We start from the raw sequence: 15,398 nt of genomic DNA, 5'->3' as shown, positions 1-15,398 counted from the left end.
ACCGAAATCTGCCTGCAGGTCTAAGACTGCGAATCAATCCACGTAGATAACCAATAGGTCCTCGCATGGGTGACCTGAGTACCCAAGTGGGCCATGCCTCGACCTGGACCTAGCCTGGCCAAGATATCGCACCAAGCCCCTTGGCGTACATGGATTTCAGCAGTTGTCGGACGCAGAGGCGTACTGTGACGCTCATATGTAGCTGGCTTGGAGTCGATCTAGGCTTCTGACTTTATGCATGTATCGACAAACATTTCCCATATTTCTTCGCGGTTGCCAGGGCAAATTGGGACGGCGTCAAATTTGTCAAGTGATAAGGGAGGTGCTGTTTGGAGCTAGTAGAATGTCGCTAGAGTTGGCCAAGGATAAAATACGCGAATTTCATGAAGCTGACCAATTGAGATGCGGGCATTTTTTCGAAGCGGGCCCGAGTGTTAAGAGGGGGCGGAATTAAAATATGTGATTGGTCAGGAAGGACATTTCTTCGAAATGCGGAAGCCGATACCCCAGTAGTGGTTGTGTTATACCAGTAATGGGTGGTATAGTACCACCAGGTTCGGAGAGGGGGAATGAAAAAAGTCGAAAGCAAGTCGAAAGGGTGGGGTGGATCGAATGTCCAGCACGAGAAGCACCGGGGTGCTCAACCGCCCTTCACGTTGTTAGTGTGGAGCTACAGAAATATCTTTTGGACGTAGTGGTTATGACTTGAGGGTTGTGATTGGGTACCAACAACAACGGACGCTTACCAAAGTTGATCCTTGCACCCAAGACTTGCATTTCCCGTACAAAAACATCCTTGTTATGAGCATGCGAATGCTTGAAGACATCGAACCCTGCTCGATAAACCGTGTTAGTCGGGGTAGGGCTGGGCGTACACGAAGCTGCTGATCCGGCCCAAACACTACCCACAGTATCAGTCCGACGCACCGTTGGCTGCATGGGACAAGATATGGGTAATGTTGCATCCAAGATCCAATGCGTTACATCAATAACCGGCTCACAAGGTAGCTCAGGCTGATCTCAGATAGGTCTTAGCCGAGGAGTCTGTTCCATTCCGATAGACAAGGAATCCCTGAAGGTTCACTTTTTGCAGCCCACCTGTTGGCACAAGCTCCTTGAGCTAGCTGCCACCAATCCATAAGCGACGACAGTACCACAGTGCGCCCAAACATGGCACCTCAAATCCAAACTCATACCAAATTCCTGAGTATGACAGCCACTCCCCAAGTGGGGTATGTGATCTTGACACTCAAAATTTAAAGTACCTGATAATCCGCTAAGCCTGAATAGTAATCCGCTGACATGGTGGGGATTTGGCGGTGTTCTAGAGGCCTGTTTGATGCACGACATTACTTGCCGCGTGTAGATGTGTTCTCTGGTGCTTTTTCCAGGTGTCTAGTTTTCGTGATGGTTAAACTACTAGGTCTGGAATACTGCATATAATGCACCCCTCGTGTTGACTCATAATGTATAGTAGAGTCAGCCAGCAGGACAAATTCAGGTAAGGATCGCAGCAAAGGTGCGGTGATCATGTCTTGAGTAATAAAGGTCAATTAGGACGGCCTGGCCTAAACGGGCTCAATTAGTCTTGCGTAGCAGGCGATGTGTAGCCACAGATGGCCCCGCTGCTCCCTGCTTACGGAAACCCAACGTGGTCACGCCACGAAGTCGCTTAGTTGATGACGCCTGGGCGGGATCCCCATTCGACGTTTTTGACGGTGCGACACAGAAGCTACTCTCCATTCACCCAGACTATCCATTTTCCCAACCTCCTTGCTCCTGCAAGCGGTCTTATGATGTGCATATGTTGCTTCGCTGTCACTTCAGGGGTGTTGTAGGATGAAGCTGTCCCGCAGTAATTTAGGATGTTGGGCAGAAAGAGGGTGCTTCCAGTTTCGGAATACAAATCGCGATTTTGCAGGCATGTTTAGCGTGGTTTAGTTATCCTAAAGGGAACCAGGCATTTACAGTATGTATAACCTCCCCTCTTCCACGCGAGGGTGACCATCAAAGGTCTAATCGACGTAGATCGAAACTTTGACCGAAGCATATTAATGAGACTCTCCCTCGCCTGAAAATCGTTTTTGGCCTCCTCTCTGCACCCATCGGCGAAGTTTTCTCGTTGCCCAGGATATTCCAAAAAAAAGATTATTCCTCTATTTGTTAAAGCAACAATCTACCTTCATATTGCCCAAAACCACTTAAGAGAAGAAGAAAAGCTCACTTACCACCATGGCCACCGCAATAGCCCCTCCCCCTCGCCAGATTCTATCCATCCCCGGCCTTCACCTAAAGCCTACCTTGGCGGATATGCGCAGGTCTAACGCCCTGTAAGCCTCCCTTTATGTAAGAAAGTTCAAATAATTGCGCTGAATATCTAGTGATAAAGCTACAACTCCCTTCCCGACGACGCGGACCAGCCTCAAGTGGACGATGTGTTCATCGCCGGCCTCCGGGCTCTGGTCAAAAAATTTAACGTCCACAACAAGTTTGGATTCCATCTGGTCCACGGACACGTGAAGATGGCCGCGGGCAATGTCATGTTCGGTCGACCTATGAACAAGCTTCCAGGCTTCTGGACCCGCCCTATCCAAGCCGACAAGCTGGACTTGAGCGCTCTGCACGGCTTCGTCTTCGTGCTGTGCGAAGACAACCAGTTCCACCCTTACGAGTACCGCGCTGGCACTCCCCCAGTTATGACGGCCAACGATGATGCCTTCATTTACGCCGCGCGGAAGTATTTCCAGTTGAACAACCTCACGGACGTCATCGGCATCGAGGTTCTGGAGCAGGACTGCCTCGGGAAGTACATGAAGGAATTTGTTCTCTCGGACAGGGACGGAACCGTCATGCTACCCTCCACTGCGGTCAAACCAACCGAGACGTACCGAACCACAGGCTGGAACGCCGCGGATCTGGAGCCATTCACTGAGCTTAAGGGCAACGAGTCTTCTCACTCCAAGACGACAAAGGGCACACACCAGGTCTTCACTGATGGCAAGGCATTGCCGGATGTGGAGGCCGTAGATGTGGAGGATCTCATTATAGAGGCACTGCGTGAGGCCAGTGTCGTTAACTAGGTTCTCTGTCTAGGGTCTTTGCCCGCGTGACGGGCTCTTGCTACTCAACAGGGCTAGACTTCGTTTGCTTGTTTCCATAGCGGTTACCAATGAGACGTCTCTAATCTGCGCAACCTTTCTGGTTTATTTGAGTCAGGGGCCAGTCTGTCATACATTTTGTGGCAGGCGAATGTGGTGATATATTCGCCGTGTGGTGGGTGTCGGAGGATGTGATTGGGCTGTATTAAATATATGCGTAAAATCGCATGTATAAAACTCACTTATGTATAAATATACTATATATATATCCCAAATTCCAATGCATTGTACCCATAATACCACTCTTGTTTCAATGCATTTAGTGCACGGTTATAAGCTCAGCCGCACTTAGGCTAACGCCTAACCCACCTGTATGACCCATCAATATCAACAGGCTGGAGAAGGCTGACAGGCTAATCTAGTGGTGCCATAGGCACCTGACCCTTCCACCCATTTTCTTCAAGGTTATATGTGCAACGGCCAAAGCTTCAGGCACGAAGGCCTGACAAAGCATCGCGAGAAAAAAGAGACTCGCGTATTTTAACGTGGCTTGAAGAAGCAAGCTGTATCCCAGGTTGCATCTTGCAAATTAACTCCTGTAACACCAAATGTCGTCTAGTACTATGCAAGTAACTAGTAAAGTATCTATCTTACTCGTTCCCGCACTTGATGTCAACCGGTTGGCGGATCAAGTCGTTTGTTCAAATAGGAACGCATTAAGTTCTCGAAGATCACACCCGTCCGGGTCACAAACCCCTAACATCCCCGTGAAGTTAGCGTCAAAAGGAGTACCGTATCGAACAAGAACACCCGCCTTGCCTGCAACCTTAGCAAGGTCCATCTGAGCTTCAGATATGCCGCTATTCTGTTTAAAGACACTCCAAAACGCATTCCTCAGTTCATTGACGTTGTCGATCCACTTCCATCCGACATAGTCCATCTTTCCTAGGGCGTGCTCTAGTGCGTACAGAGTAAAGCCAAAGGGCAGGTAGCTTGCCCCAGCCCAGTCAACAACGGCTGTAATGTTTCCTCTCACGGGATCGACCAGGATATTCATCTGATTCAAGTCGCTATGTGTAAGGACCACCGGATAGGTTCCGTCAAGAAGGGCTGGCAAGGTGGCTTGCACTTGGGTGATTATAGGGATAAATCGCTCGGGTAAGGCACCAGCTAGGTATTCCAATCTGGCGTGGCATTCGGCGCTGACGGCAGGTAAGTCGATCAAGTTTGGATCTTTTGGCATGCCTCTTTGCCACGACTGTGCGAAAAACCTACATATCAGTCATGTCAGTTAGCGTTACTAGGAGAAGCAGAGGAAGTCTCATTTTCGACGAACTTTGCCAGGCTAGTCACTGTACGCATGTGCTGTTCACCCTTGAAAGACATGGAAGCCGTGATATAGTTCTCTCCAGGAAGCCTATCCATCTCATATACTGCAAGCTGTTGTCCCTTTGTGTGGCCGATCCACCCTAGCTCCGAACAGCTGGAGACAAGATCTGGGTGAATCTCTTTTGCCAGAGCGAGAGATCTCATATCCAGCAGTGCGGTCTTATCGCGGAACTGAACAATCTTGTTGCTGCTCGGCCCCGCAATGACAGTGTAGCTACTAATGCCTTGGTGATAGTTGGGCTTGACCTCTCCGCCGCAAATTTGGCGCGCATACTCGTCGCATTCTGTCCTGGAGGATGACGCCCCAGCCTCCGAGAAGAACTTGTCGATGGCATTATCAAGAGAGTAGGTGACTACGGGCATCTTGAATGACGATGAAGTGAACTCTTGCGGTGAGATGAAGGAATGTCCGGTCGTAAAGGGTAATAGTGATAGATATTTGTTGCTCAAGTAGTCGGTGTGCCGAAGCTGTAGCCGGACCCAGTTTGTTTCTGTGGGGAAAACAGCTTCTACACAGTTATCTAATATAGTGCGTCAAAAGCTTGAACCATGGTTTTTTTGTTAGCAAACAGTCAGCGCACTGTCATTAGTACTGTTCTTTACAGAAATTTCGCGGTACAGTGCCAATTTAAATCACGGTTTTGTAACCCTCTCTTTGAGGGGGCCCACAACGCACAGCCCCCGAGTAATGTGATTTGCGCAGTTCCGAAGCTAATTATATGTTACGGCCAGATCAGCAGGGCCACAAGGACAAGAAGCTTACTACGGTATCAGGCGAAAAATTCCACCCCCCAGCCACCGTGCCTTTTTAACGAACCTTCTCAACGCTAAACAATTTTGGCTACGGAGACAAACTACGGCCCACAGGTACTTCTTATACAAGTATATACAGGATAATACTTGTCTTCAAGGTCCGCCCCATCCATTTGCCACAACTGTGCGGGTGTGCGGATTTTTACACCTACCGGAGTAGGGCGGGACAAGTCACTCATCCTACCCCCGGGTAGGGTAGCACGGATGATATTGGCAGGGCACACAAATGTCACGTGATCTAAAGATAAGATAAGAACGAGCGATACTTTAGTATCACTAAGTATCAAGGAAGTCTATGAGGCAGCCTTGCGGATATAAAGCTTTTCAGGCATTGCACCCTCTCCATGTTTCAGCGTGGGTGTAGTCGCTGGGCGAACCTTTATCAGCTCAATTCATCTGAGGAATGTTCTGAATTTCTGTGTCAATGTTTTGGTGCATCTGGGAGTCGTGCGATTCCAGAATCTGTCCTGCGGAGACATTCGACCAGAGTAAGTGGTAAATTGTGACAACGGGTTGCATCCGGGCCAATAAGGTGTTATGGCCGTGCAGTAAGGGTGGAATAGGGGTTAATGAGCTACCTCATTACCGAAGCTTTTGCTGTGTGTGGCGCAACGGCTGCCATATCCGTTCGTAACATAAGGTCTCTACCGCATGGTCAGGGTAGCATTCCTGTAGCTATCGACGTATTGAGCGTTCTCGGCAAAGACAATGATCGGCCCTGTTTGACCCATGCTTTCGTTCTGCCGCCGTCGTCTGCCTCGCGTCAGAAACAAAGCTCCAGCGCTTGAAAGTAAAAGCCGAACTCGTTCCTTTTACTCTTGTCGCCCAGCACCTCCCTCTCCTTCACCTATACGGACACGCAAAGCCCTCTTGATCATATGTACATCATCGTGCTTGGCGGATGCGGAGGCACCATGGCTTCCGCCATCCTGTGAGCGCAGCGTAGACGTACGGGGCCCATCAAAAACATCGTCGGCAACATTGAAGGCATCGTCCCGAGTCCAGAACCTTGCAACCTCGTGTTGCCAGGCAGCCCAGTTTGTAATCCCGCGTGAGCCGAGGGTCGTTATGGACGCCATTAGGAGCTTTAGCTTTTAAAAAGGAAAACTGCGGTAATTATTGTCACGGCCAGGCATACATTGGAGAACCTCAGTGTATTAGGCGCTATTAACGAAAATTCTAAACTGAAGAGAAGAGAGAAATCATGATTGACGACGCGCTGGAGAGACGCGTTTAAATCCGGGGTCAGTGGATCCCTTTGTCCGATCCCTGGCTCAGCGTGGCTGGTAGAGCCGAGTCGTGATTCTGAGGGTAGGTCTGGGGGCCTGATCCTCACAGGGGTTATGGCCGGTGAATTTGGTTAAACCACTTTCAGGCCCTTTTCGTAAGAAAATAGCAACGCCAACGTTATAAAAAATAAATATTTACAACGGTTTGCCAAGGCATAAAACACCGGAAAGCCAAACCCAAAAAATTAACGACCCGTTTTTACTTATTTGGAAAACCCCTAAAACGACCCGAGATATCCGACTTCAACTGCAAAAATTTTCCCAATCCAATAAAACCAACGCTACTTCACGTCTTTTATTTGCAAAAGTCCAAAAAAGCTTCGAAGCCAAACATACCCTTTTAACTAATGCCCAGCAAAAAATCAGCTTATTGGAAGCACAGTTGGAGGTAATACGGCCGGCTAAAAGGAAAAGGGTGATTCCAGATCCAAACGAGCTCTTGGTTAGCAAACAGAACGTTATTGGATTGCAGGAAAATGATATAGAAGATTTGGAACCTTTAGCTGATGAAGAAGAGGTTAATGAACTGGAACAGCCTGAAAACGATTGTATTTTTGTGCGTTGATAATTTTATATTTAAATCAGTTTATAAAAGTAGGCATTTTGTTATTAGATTTTCAGGGTGCCGAACAGGGGGGGTGCCGAACAGGGGGTACGCAACGTTATAACTTAATCGACAACAAGGGCGTCATCCGTTTTTATAACTAACTAGACCAAAGTTTCAATGCTTCTTTTGAAGAACACCTGGCGGAGCCATGAACAATTATCGTTTGATGATTTTATAACTATCAGCATGTTTTTCTTTTCAGAACGTGCCTCATAGCAGCATGAAAGAAATGCAGTTCTACATCTTTGTGCAGATAACAAGCTGCACCTTGTGAAGAGTTGCCACACATCGTCATCTACCGCAAAGTTACAGCATCATTCTGAAGTAGGGTAGTAATCTACTGATCATGGTGTGTTACACAGTTATGTTTGTATGCAAGAAGACCGTATGCATGCAGCTGTCAGAGTGGTAAAGCAAAAAGCGGGCAGAATATCTGCAACTCAATAAAACTTGAGCTATATATGTCTGGTTTTGAGATGGCTTGCTGAAGTCCTTCAATGACAGGGGGTGTTTTTGAATTACGCATACAGGACTGGGGCTTTAAATCTGCTTTGCCAAGTGCAACACTACCTTGAATACATGTCACTAATCCAATAGAATTACCGCCAAGATAGTAGCCTTCGAAAAGACAGTCCACGATTGATATCAACACTTCATCTTCGCGCCAAGTCAGATGTAATTGTATGCTTTGGTACCTGAGGTGTTCAATACGATAGTGGGCTGATGTCGGCTATAGAAGATAAGGCTATGCCGCAGTGGGACAAGTTGCAATATGCATTCACCAACATCTCAGCTTCGCATATGCATGCCGTGAAGTTGATTTTTAGGCGTCTTCCAGGAATTTGTTCGCGGTTTCGTCACAAAGTCGATCACCAATACGTGTCAACCCTTCATTGGTTTGGCCGCAAATATTACCACAAAGTCTCTCAAACTTTCAGGCCATCAATTCAAGCCCAAATTGGACAAAGGCCGGATTTGGTACATGGGCATCACAGGATCATTACGCATTGGTTTGGTGATATCAAGTTTCTCATCGGATATGACTTGAACAGTTATGTCTCCCAGTTGGAGGGAAAGATGCTATTATCCTTGCATAAGAGGTGTCCTCGTCGCAACTGTCGAAGCCATCACTGGAGGCGTCACCAAAACTGTTTTTCGCTGTCGGAAGTGGCGGCCCAGACACCCGTCCTTACTTCGTTGCGTCTCTACCGAATGCTGGACAGTCTGTTATTGAGCCCTCTACCCAGTGTTGGCATTATTTTGCTATGTGAATGGCTCATTCATCGTTCCTTTGAAAACAAATTGTCAATGAGTTCCAAGCCCCTCATCAGGTCTCAAATAGCGGCCCACAGCATTGTTAGTGCATCGACATTGCAGGCATTGTCTAGACTGCCCCAATCACTGCGGGGAAGCTACGATTGCTGCATGGCGCTTGCACTGCAGTTTATGCGTGGTGAATTGCTGCAAATACAACCACCTTGTTCAGTTCGATCATGCAGCCTTTCTCCAACGTTGTTGTTGATTGTTGCCTTGCATTGCAGCTGGCATCTTCGTTCCATTGCTAGTCCGGAGAGAAAGTCAACCTTGGGCACCATCATTACATCCACAAGCGTTGTTTGGGTCGTGAGTGCAATGTAACACAATGAAATACGCCCTGTCTTGTCCTATCCTTTCTTCTCTCTTTGCGTTGTCAACGTGCTGTGGCGAATGCCTTACTTCATGTCGTCCTCTTCAAAAAGGCGGACCTGGCAATCTGTCGCCCCAGGTCCACAAATCAGATTGCACGCTTACTCAATTACTCTATGGAGAGCCTCCCGCAGGATTGGCAGAATCGGGCAAGGAGGACCGGTCTTCCGACAAGGGGCTGGAGGTGCTCCAAAAGCACCTGGCGGGTGTCGGCTCGTCGTGTGTTTGAGAAGGCGTTTGCCGGCGGTGGTGACGGCCGCGAAGAGAAGGATGGCGGGGGCGTTGTGCTTATCAAGCTTCACGACGCTAACAGTGACCAGGTCCATATCGACCCATCTGCCGAGTTGTTTTCGCCCATAGTCAAGTTGCGTGTCGGTGAGACGCACCACTGCAAGCGGGGAAATGATTCTACTGGTCAGGATGAAATTCTGTGTCCCAGATTTGATTCGACAAATCAGAAGGGCTCGTGCTTTCAGTTGCAACGCAGTCATATGCGGCTGGCTGCAGTTGTCCACGTCACTCAGCACACCTCTGAACTTGTCAAGACCAATGAACAAAATTTGATGGTGTTGGTTCATCGGCAGACATGCGAGTGGATAGATCACGTGTGCAACCACGTGATCTTGGAACACGTCGCAGAGATTCCAACAGATCCATGCGAATACGTAGATAGTTACAGAAGAAGATAGAGATCAATAAGAATACCGTTAATTTGTTATATTGTCTTTTACCGATCGCTGCGATCATACAATTCCTATCAACAGATGGAGGGTTAAAGCAGCAGCAGCCCAGCTCTTTCGTTTGAGCCGTTTTTGGGGGACGATCAAGGTTAGTAGAAGGCTCGTCCCCTAATGGAGCAAAACCTTTTGCTTAGGATGATAATCAGTACCGATTTTTTATCAGCCTCGAATCTTTTTGTTCCAATTCATCACCACCAGTGACAACGATCAAATGCTACCTTGTTCCCACCTTGGAAGTTTCGGAGCTTAAACTCTGAACAGCCAAGAAATTAACAGCGATATTGTATTTTGAGTCACAATTTGCAGACAACTTCGTTCAAGATTGGCAACAGTATCACTCCTCCAACACTGCACACAATGGACCGTCTCACCGCCCAGATCGCGTCGATGAGCTTCGGCCAGAACTGGGAAACGACTCCCAAAATTCCACCAACCTGCAAGTCCTGTGCCAAAAAGAGTTCGTTGCTGAGAGTCGGGCCAGAAAACCGAAACGGCAACGCTGGGCGTCCCTATTTCAAATGCAAACCCTGCCACAAATTTATCACATTCGCCGACGACCGGGGTACGAAACTCGACAGCTCGTTATGCGATTGCCGGGAGCCGAGCAGGCTCCAGGTCAATGGGCGTGATCGGACGCCTGCCTTTGGCCTGCATTGCGTGTGCAAGTATGGGGTGTGCAACTTCTATAGAGTGATGGTTGGGAAGGACGGGAACCAGCTGTGTGTGCTAGACGAAGCTAAGCGGGCTGTTTTGATCAAGCGAAGGATAATCTAGGGATTATATCTTCTGTGTATGGATACGCATCAAAACCTCCAGGCAAATTCACAAACTCCGAGCTGCCTTGATAACTGATAAGCGCGCCCAGCAACCCGGTAACGTAGTGATTGAGCATCAAACCGCTGGGCGATATATACAACAATAGAGGGGTGAAAAAGGCCGGATATCATCTAGTCGCAATGGCGGAGTCACCCACTACACTAGAGCTGGGTGCGTTCACCGGCACGTCATGTAAATGCCTTAAAGAAAATCAAACTCTCGGAAGTGCGGTCCGACAATGCCTATGAAGTAGATTGCTAAGGAGTTCGAAGCCCCTCACCAGGTCGCAAAGGGTGGTCCACCGCAATGTTAGGGCGCAGCGATGATTGCTGCATGGCGATTGCAGCTGCTTTTCATACTTGATGAGTTGTCACAACCATGGCCAAGTCCAGACCTTTCATATTGCCTTTCTCCGGCGCTGTTAGTGGATTCTTGCGTTGCATCGCAGCCAAAGTTTTGTACTGGTAGTCAGCAATGGCTCTCTTGTCAAGGTGCCTATGGCTCATTCCCCGAAAGAGCTAAATGGACTATCGGATACGACCCGTTTGCAATTTTCCATTGCTATTGCGCAGAGAACGTGCTCCCTGCTCATTGGTGTGCTTAGGGAAAACGCGATGCTTATAGGCCAACGCTGCCACCTAACCCGGCAATGAGGAGGGTACATGGCTGTACTTTGGCAACCGCAGTTTGCCAATGAGTCCTCGACCGGCTCTCAAACTTGTCTTTGACAAGGTCAAGTGGCCAACAAAACTCACAACTCTGACGGACGCATAAGCCACGCTCAAGATGGATACATCGCCAGAACAGGCCTTGAGGGATTCGCTGAAGAGGTGCGTCAGCACAAAGATAGCATCAAGTCGTGAAACGAGCTAACAGTGATTTTACCATTCAAGCCTTCGCATCAGTGGAGACTACTCCGACATGACTATCGTCTGCGGCCACGATACCTATCATGTCCACAAAGCGATTATGTGCCCGCGCTCGAAATACTTCGAGACCGCTTTCAAAGCGGATATGCAGGTAAGTCCACGGCACGCGTGCACTAAAAAGACTTTAACAAGGTTTGAAGCTGAGCTACTTTCCAGGAGAACCGCACATCCTGCGTAGACCTGTCCGACCATAACCCAGATGCAGTCAAGCTTGTGATCGACTTCTTCTATCTCACGGATTATGAGCCTTTGCACAAAAGCCCAGCCTGGGGATTCGAGATCAAGAAAGAACCTACGAACATCGAGTTTCCTGCCGCTGCAGTTGCCGAGGCTGACGATGTTACAGCCGAACGCGGGGATCCTCCAGCAGAGCCCGAGGTTCATGATCCCTGGGAAGAGCCTCCCGCACCCAGAAAGGGCAAAAAGCAAAAGAAAAAGGGCAAGTCAATCGCCATGGACGAGCCAGCGGGCCCATCAACCGAGGACCCTCACTCGGAGCCCATCAGCCTTGCCGAATCGCTGCTTGACAAAACCTTCCTCCTCACGCACTGCCACGTCTACGCCTTGGCCGAGTACTTGCAAGTCGGCGACCTCAAGGGTCTGGCAGCGCGCAAGTTTCGCGCCGAGGCTGAGAAGCAATGGAATCACCCAGACTTCTTCGAGGCGGTGCAGGAGGTCTACCGAACGTCGGTCCGCAGCGACAGGCTCCTGCGCGACATCGTGGTTGATGTTATGAAGCAACGCAAGGAGTTGTTGGATCGGTTTGAGTACCAGGATGTTGTCAGCCAGCTTGATTTGTCTTTTGAGCTGCTCATGGCGGTCAAGACTAGGGGGTGGGGTTGAGGGCTTCTGATGACAAGCGCTATAATTACGTTAGTGAGGCATTGTTCGGAGGATGTACGGATCCACAAGTTCTGCCGCCGAGCTATCTCGCATACTTCTGTTCTGATTATTGAACACTAAGTGCCGCACTCACTTCGATTTAAAGTTCCTCTCGATCTGTGGAACCAGGTTATTCGCAACTAGGTATGTTGGCTGTGTTTGCCTGCGATGTCCTGGCAGCTCACCAATCCATGTTCCTGTCAAGGCAGCACCTGCAAAATTGCCTAAGCAAATGGGTATGGCCAGCTGGTGCAAAAAAGGACTTTGGACCCGATGTGTGTAAAATCACTTTGCCTATCAAACGTGTTGTCTCCAAAACTCTGCAAATCCCACAATCCTGAACTGATCGACACCCGTGAAGGGCCTCCTGCATTTCGAATGCTGGTCAGTGGCTGCATGCCAGGCTCCCAAGTGGGGGACAAAATTAAATTGATCGCCAACAGGCCAAATCACGACCATTCCTTTAAAACATTGCCCATTTAATACGCCATAACTTCATCATCTTGGGCTTTGTTTTCTTAAAATAAGCTCCAAAATAAAGCCAAAACCAATCTGTCCTCATAACCGACTTTTTGCTATGCTGTGTATTTTTCTCGTAGTGAAATTATCGTAAGAAGTGAAGTACTTTCCCGCGATTAATTTAATTTTGCCCCCGCATTTTCTAAGCTATGCAGAGGCCTGCCATTTGGGCGACTTAGAGCAAGACTGCAAGTTGATTTAAGGACCTGGGCGGCAAACAGCGGAGTTAACCTCCGCATTGTTTCGCCACGTATCACCAATGCGCCATGCCCTGCTGGTGTCCGCAATTTGCCGTGCCGTAGATAGCGTGCCGCAATAACGGAGGGCCTCCTGCATCGTGATGGACCCCCTTCCGATTGGGATAAACGGCTCAGAATGGCTTAGTTGTATGCAGGGCTATATTGTCAACCTACCAAATCATGCTGTCTGTTTTGTGAAGGTGCAAACATTGACAGGCGTTCACCACCACCTGCACACATCATTCCCCACTCGAGCATGCGAAGGACTTGGAAACGCAAACTAGAATTTTATGATATGCATTTTTCCAAGCTGCATACCAATTGCAATCAATGCTGTAAGACTGAGAAGCAACAGCTTCCCCAGTACCCTCTCAGTGCCAATGCGTGGTGTTGAACAATCGGTTCCCTGTATCAGTACCCTTTGCACCAGTGTACTTGTTCTCAGATACCCGCAACGCCACAATGCCCACGTCTCCATGCCACCCTAATTTCCGCCGAAGGCTACCCCCTTCAGAAATTCCATCCACCTCAAGCTCGATCGCACCAGCCTGAACTACACCTGCAACGAGCAGAATCTTGGCTTTGGAGTTCATAGCTCGGATGTGCTCGACGAAATCAATCATACTCTTACCCGTGTTGATGACTGAATCGACTAACAGAATGCTTTCCATATCCACAACGTCTCTCGTAGCAAGCTCATGCGGGTATTTGGCGAATGCAAACATCGTCAGAGGAAAATTTTGGTACACGCCCCTAGCCATGGGCTCGCTGCCACGCATCATAGCCACAATCAATTTTGGCTCTTCGGCTTTGAGCCGATATCCAATGGTGTTTTGGCCTTGTACGTGCGGAATGATACGCTCCTCTAGGCCAATCACCATCCCTTATCTTTGACCAATGAAAGAGCTATTTCCCGTAGGTTTACGTTTTGTCAATTATGCAGGAGGCCCTCCACTTTCTCGGCTTGTGGCAAAAACGCAACCCCATTGGCCGTCCTGGGGCGGCAAATTACGGGTCCAGCGAAAGCGACGAGGTACGCAAGGCAACATTAGAATTGGTGACAACGGACCGCATTCCTTAGCAGATTGAATCCTGCAGCTCCATTTCTGCGCTGATAAAAAAAGGTGAAGTTAGGGAGTGGAATATTTCTAGGTTTGGTTGTGTTCAACACACTGGGAGCTTGTTTCGCACTCCCTCAACCGCCAGCCCCTGCTAGCACCCAGAGAATTGGCAACATCCACCCACCTTCGAGGGCCTCGAGGGCGCATAGGGTCAGTCACCCTCACAGCCCTCGCCCTTGGCCCAAATCAGCCCCGGTCTTTCTGTTGTTATCGATAAATTGCTACTTCAATATGCCCATCCATGTCCACTTGCAAGACGCGTCGTCCTTGCAACTCCGCAATCGACGTGACGCGCAACATGCGCCGCAAAAGCCCCTTCATCGCTAATGTCCGCGCCAGGCGGCCGCCCAAGCAGACAAATACTGTGGTCACTCAGTTTATGCTAGGCAGGTTTTAATTGAATTGTGTAGGGAGGAAAGTTATGGAAGTAAGGATCGCACAAGTTGTGTGGAAACAGATTTTGCCAAGGATGAATTGTTGACCATGCAAACACGCCGCTATAGTACAAAGGTGGGCCTATCGAGAATCGGAAGGCACGTCCAACTTTTGTGAGTAAGTATCGAGACTGAGATTATGGAGTCTAAAGTACAGATCCTCAAGATCGACAAAACGCGTCTGCATGTACTTTTCCGCCACCTGGGCTTTTAGACTTTTTACAACAAGCGTTGCGGTGGGGAGGGCCTCGACAATGGATGCTCGAGCGACTTGGCGGGCTTGAAAATCCTGTAGCCTCTGAATATGTGTTCTAATCAGTTTGATATCTGGCTTTGCAGGCAGCGAGCGGAGGGATTCGGGTAGCTCCTCCATCTTCGGTAGCGAAAACACATTTCCTGAAGCGATGGCCAACTGTTCATAGACCTCGTTTACGCGTAGGGATTCGGGGTTGAGACAATGTAACTAGTGCGATTCGCTATACCTAATTATCTGTCTTGTCTTCTACATACAAAAGAGAGTGAAAACGCAATCTGGCTACAGGAAAGGATAAAGGGGTGGTGTGGAGTTGTGGGTACCCGAAAAGTTAGGAATTAGGATCGTACGTGATATAAGCTAGTCAGCGTGCATCCGTACGCCCAAGTGCGATATCAGTAACTATTATTCCAACACCAACAGTAGCCGCCGCCACAGGTCATAAGCCAAAGAAGAAGGTATTTCGTGGCCGGTCGCGTAAAAGGTCGCTGCAACCAGGACGGAGATCCCACAGTCAAAGTCAGACTGCTGCTATGGGCATGGCTCCCACTTTATTTTCCAGCCGGAAGCAGTGGCTGAGGCG

General features: G+C 48.9%; 6 protein-coding genes across 6 annotated transcripts; 4 read left to right on the top strand and 2 right to left on the bottom strand.

The window, feature by feature from the left end:
* Positions 1 to 1,736: 1,736 nt before the first annotated feature.
* PgNI_12242 (uncharacterized protein) lies at positions 1,737 to 4,961 on the bottom strand. Its single transcript, XM_031132196.1, has 2 exons — positions 4,435 to 4,961; positions 1,737 to 4,369 (listed from the first exon to the last, which is right to left on the bottom strand). The coding sequence occupies exons 1-2, from the start codon at positions 4,848 to 4,850 to the stop codon at positions 3,787 to 3,789; spliced, it is 999 nt and encodes a 332-aa protein (XP_030976235.1). The 5' UTR covers positions 4,851 to 4,961; the 3' UTR covers positions 1,737 to 3,786.
* Positions 2,233 to 3,080, top strand: PgNI_12243 (uncharacterized protein; the record flags this gene model as incomplete). Its single annotated transcript, XM_031132197.1, has 2 exons — positions 2,233 to 2,330; positions 2,390 to 3,080. 2 exons carry the CDS (start codon positions 2,233 to 2,235, stop codon positions 3,078 to 3,080), a joined length of 789 nt encoding a protein of 262 aa, XP_030976236.1.
* A 4,037-nt stretch (positions 4,962 to 8,998) lies between the features above and the next one.
* On the top strand, positions 8,999 to 9,571 carry PgNI_12241 (uncharacterized protein; the record flags this gene model as incomplete). The annotated part of the gene is made up of 1 exon (XM_031132195.1): positions 8,999 to 9,571. The coding sequence occupies one exon, from the start codon at positions 8,999 to 9,001 to the stop codon at positions 9,569 to 9,571; it is 573 nt and encodes a 190-aa protein (XP_030976238.1).
* Positions 9,572 to 9,586: 15 nt separating this feature from the next.
* On the top strand, positions 9,587 to 12,971 carry PgNI_12240 (uncharacterized protein). The gene is made up of 5 exons (XM_031132194.1): positions 9,587 to 9,710; positions 9,769 to 11,268; positions 11,332 to 11,458; positions 11,524 to 12,229; positions 12,344 to 12,971. The coding sequence occupies exons 2-4, from the start codon at positions 11,225 to 11,227 to the stop codon at positions 12,208 to 12,210; spliced, it is 858 nt and encodes a 285-aa protein (XP_030976237.1). The 5' UTR covers positions 9,587 to 9,710; positions 9,769 to 11,224; the 3' UTR covers positions 12,211 to 12,229; positions 12,344 to 12,971.
* Positions 12,972 to 13,378: 407 nt separating this feature from the next.
* On the bottom strand, positions 13,379 to 13,888 carry PgNI_12239 (uncharacterized protein; the record flags this gene model as incomplete). The annotated part of the gene is made up of 1 exon (XM_031132193.1): positions 13,379 to 13,888. One exon carries the CDS (start codon positions 13,886 to 13,888, stop codon positions 13,379 to 13,381), a length of 510 nt encoding a protein of 169 aa, XP_030976141.1.
* A 538-nt stretch (positions 13,889 to 14,426) lies between these two features.
* On the top strand, positions 14,427 to 14,877 carry PgNI_12238 (uncharacterized protein; the record flags this gene model as incomplete). The annotated part of the gene is made up of 3 exons (XM_031132192.1): positions 14,427 to 14,495; positions 14,632 to 14,680; positions 14,777 to 14,877. 3 exons carry the CDS (start codon positions 14,427 to 14,429, stop codon positions 14,875 to 14,877), a joined length of 219 nt encoding a protein of 72 aa, XP_030976142.1.
* Positions 14,878 to 15,398: the final 521 nt, after the last annotated feature.

This window comes from Pyricularia grisea, assembly GCF_004355905.1.
Source record: "Pyricularia grisea strain NI907 chromosome Unknown Pyricularia_grisea_NI907_Scaffold_11, whole genome shotgun sequence".
NCBI classification, from domain to species: Eukaryota; Fungi; Ascomycota; class Sordariomycetes; order Magnaporthales; family Pyriculariaceae; genus Pyricularia; species Pyricularia grisea.
This window is presented reverse-complemented; position numbering and strand designations above follow the sequence as displayed.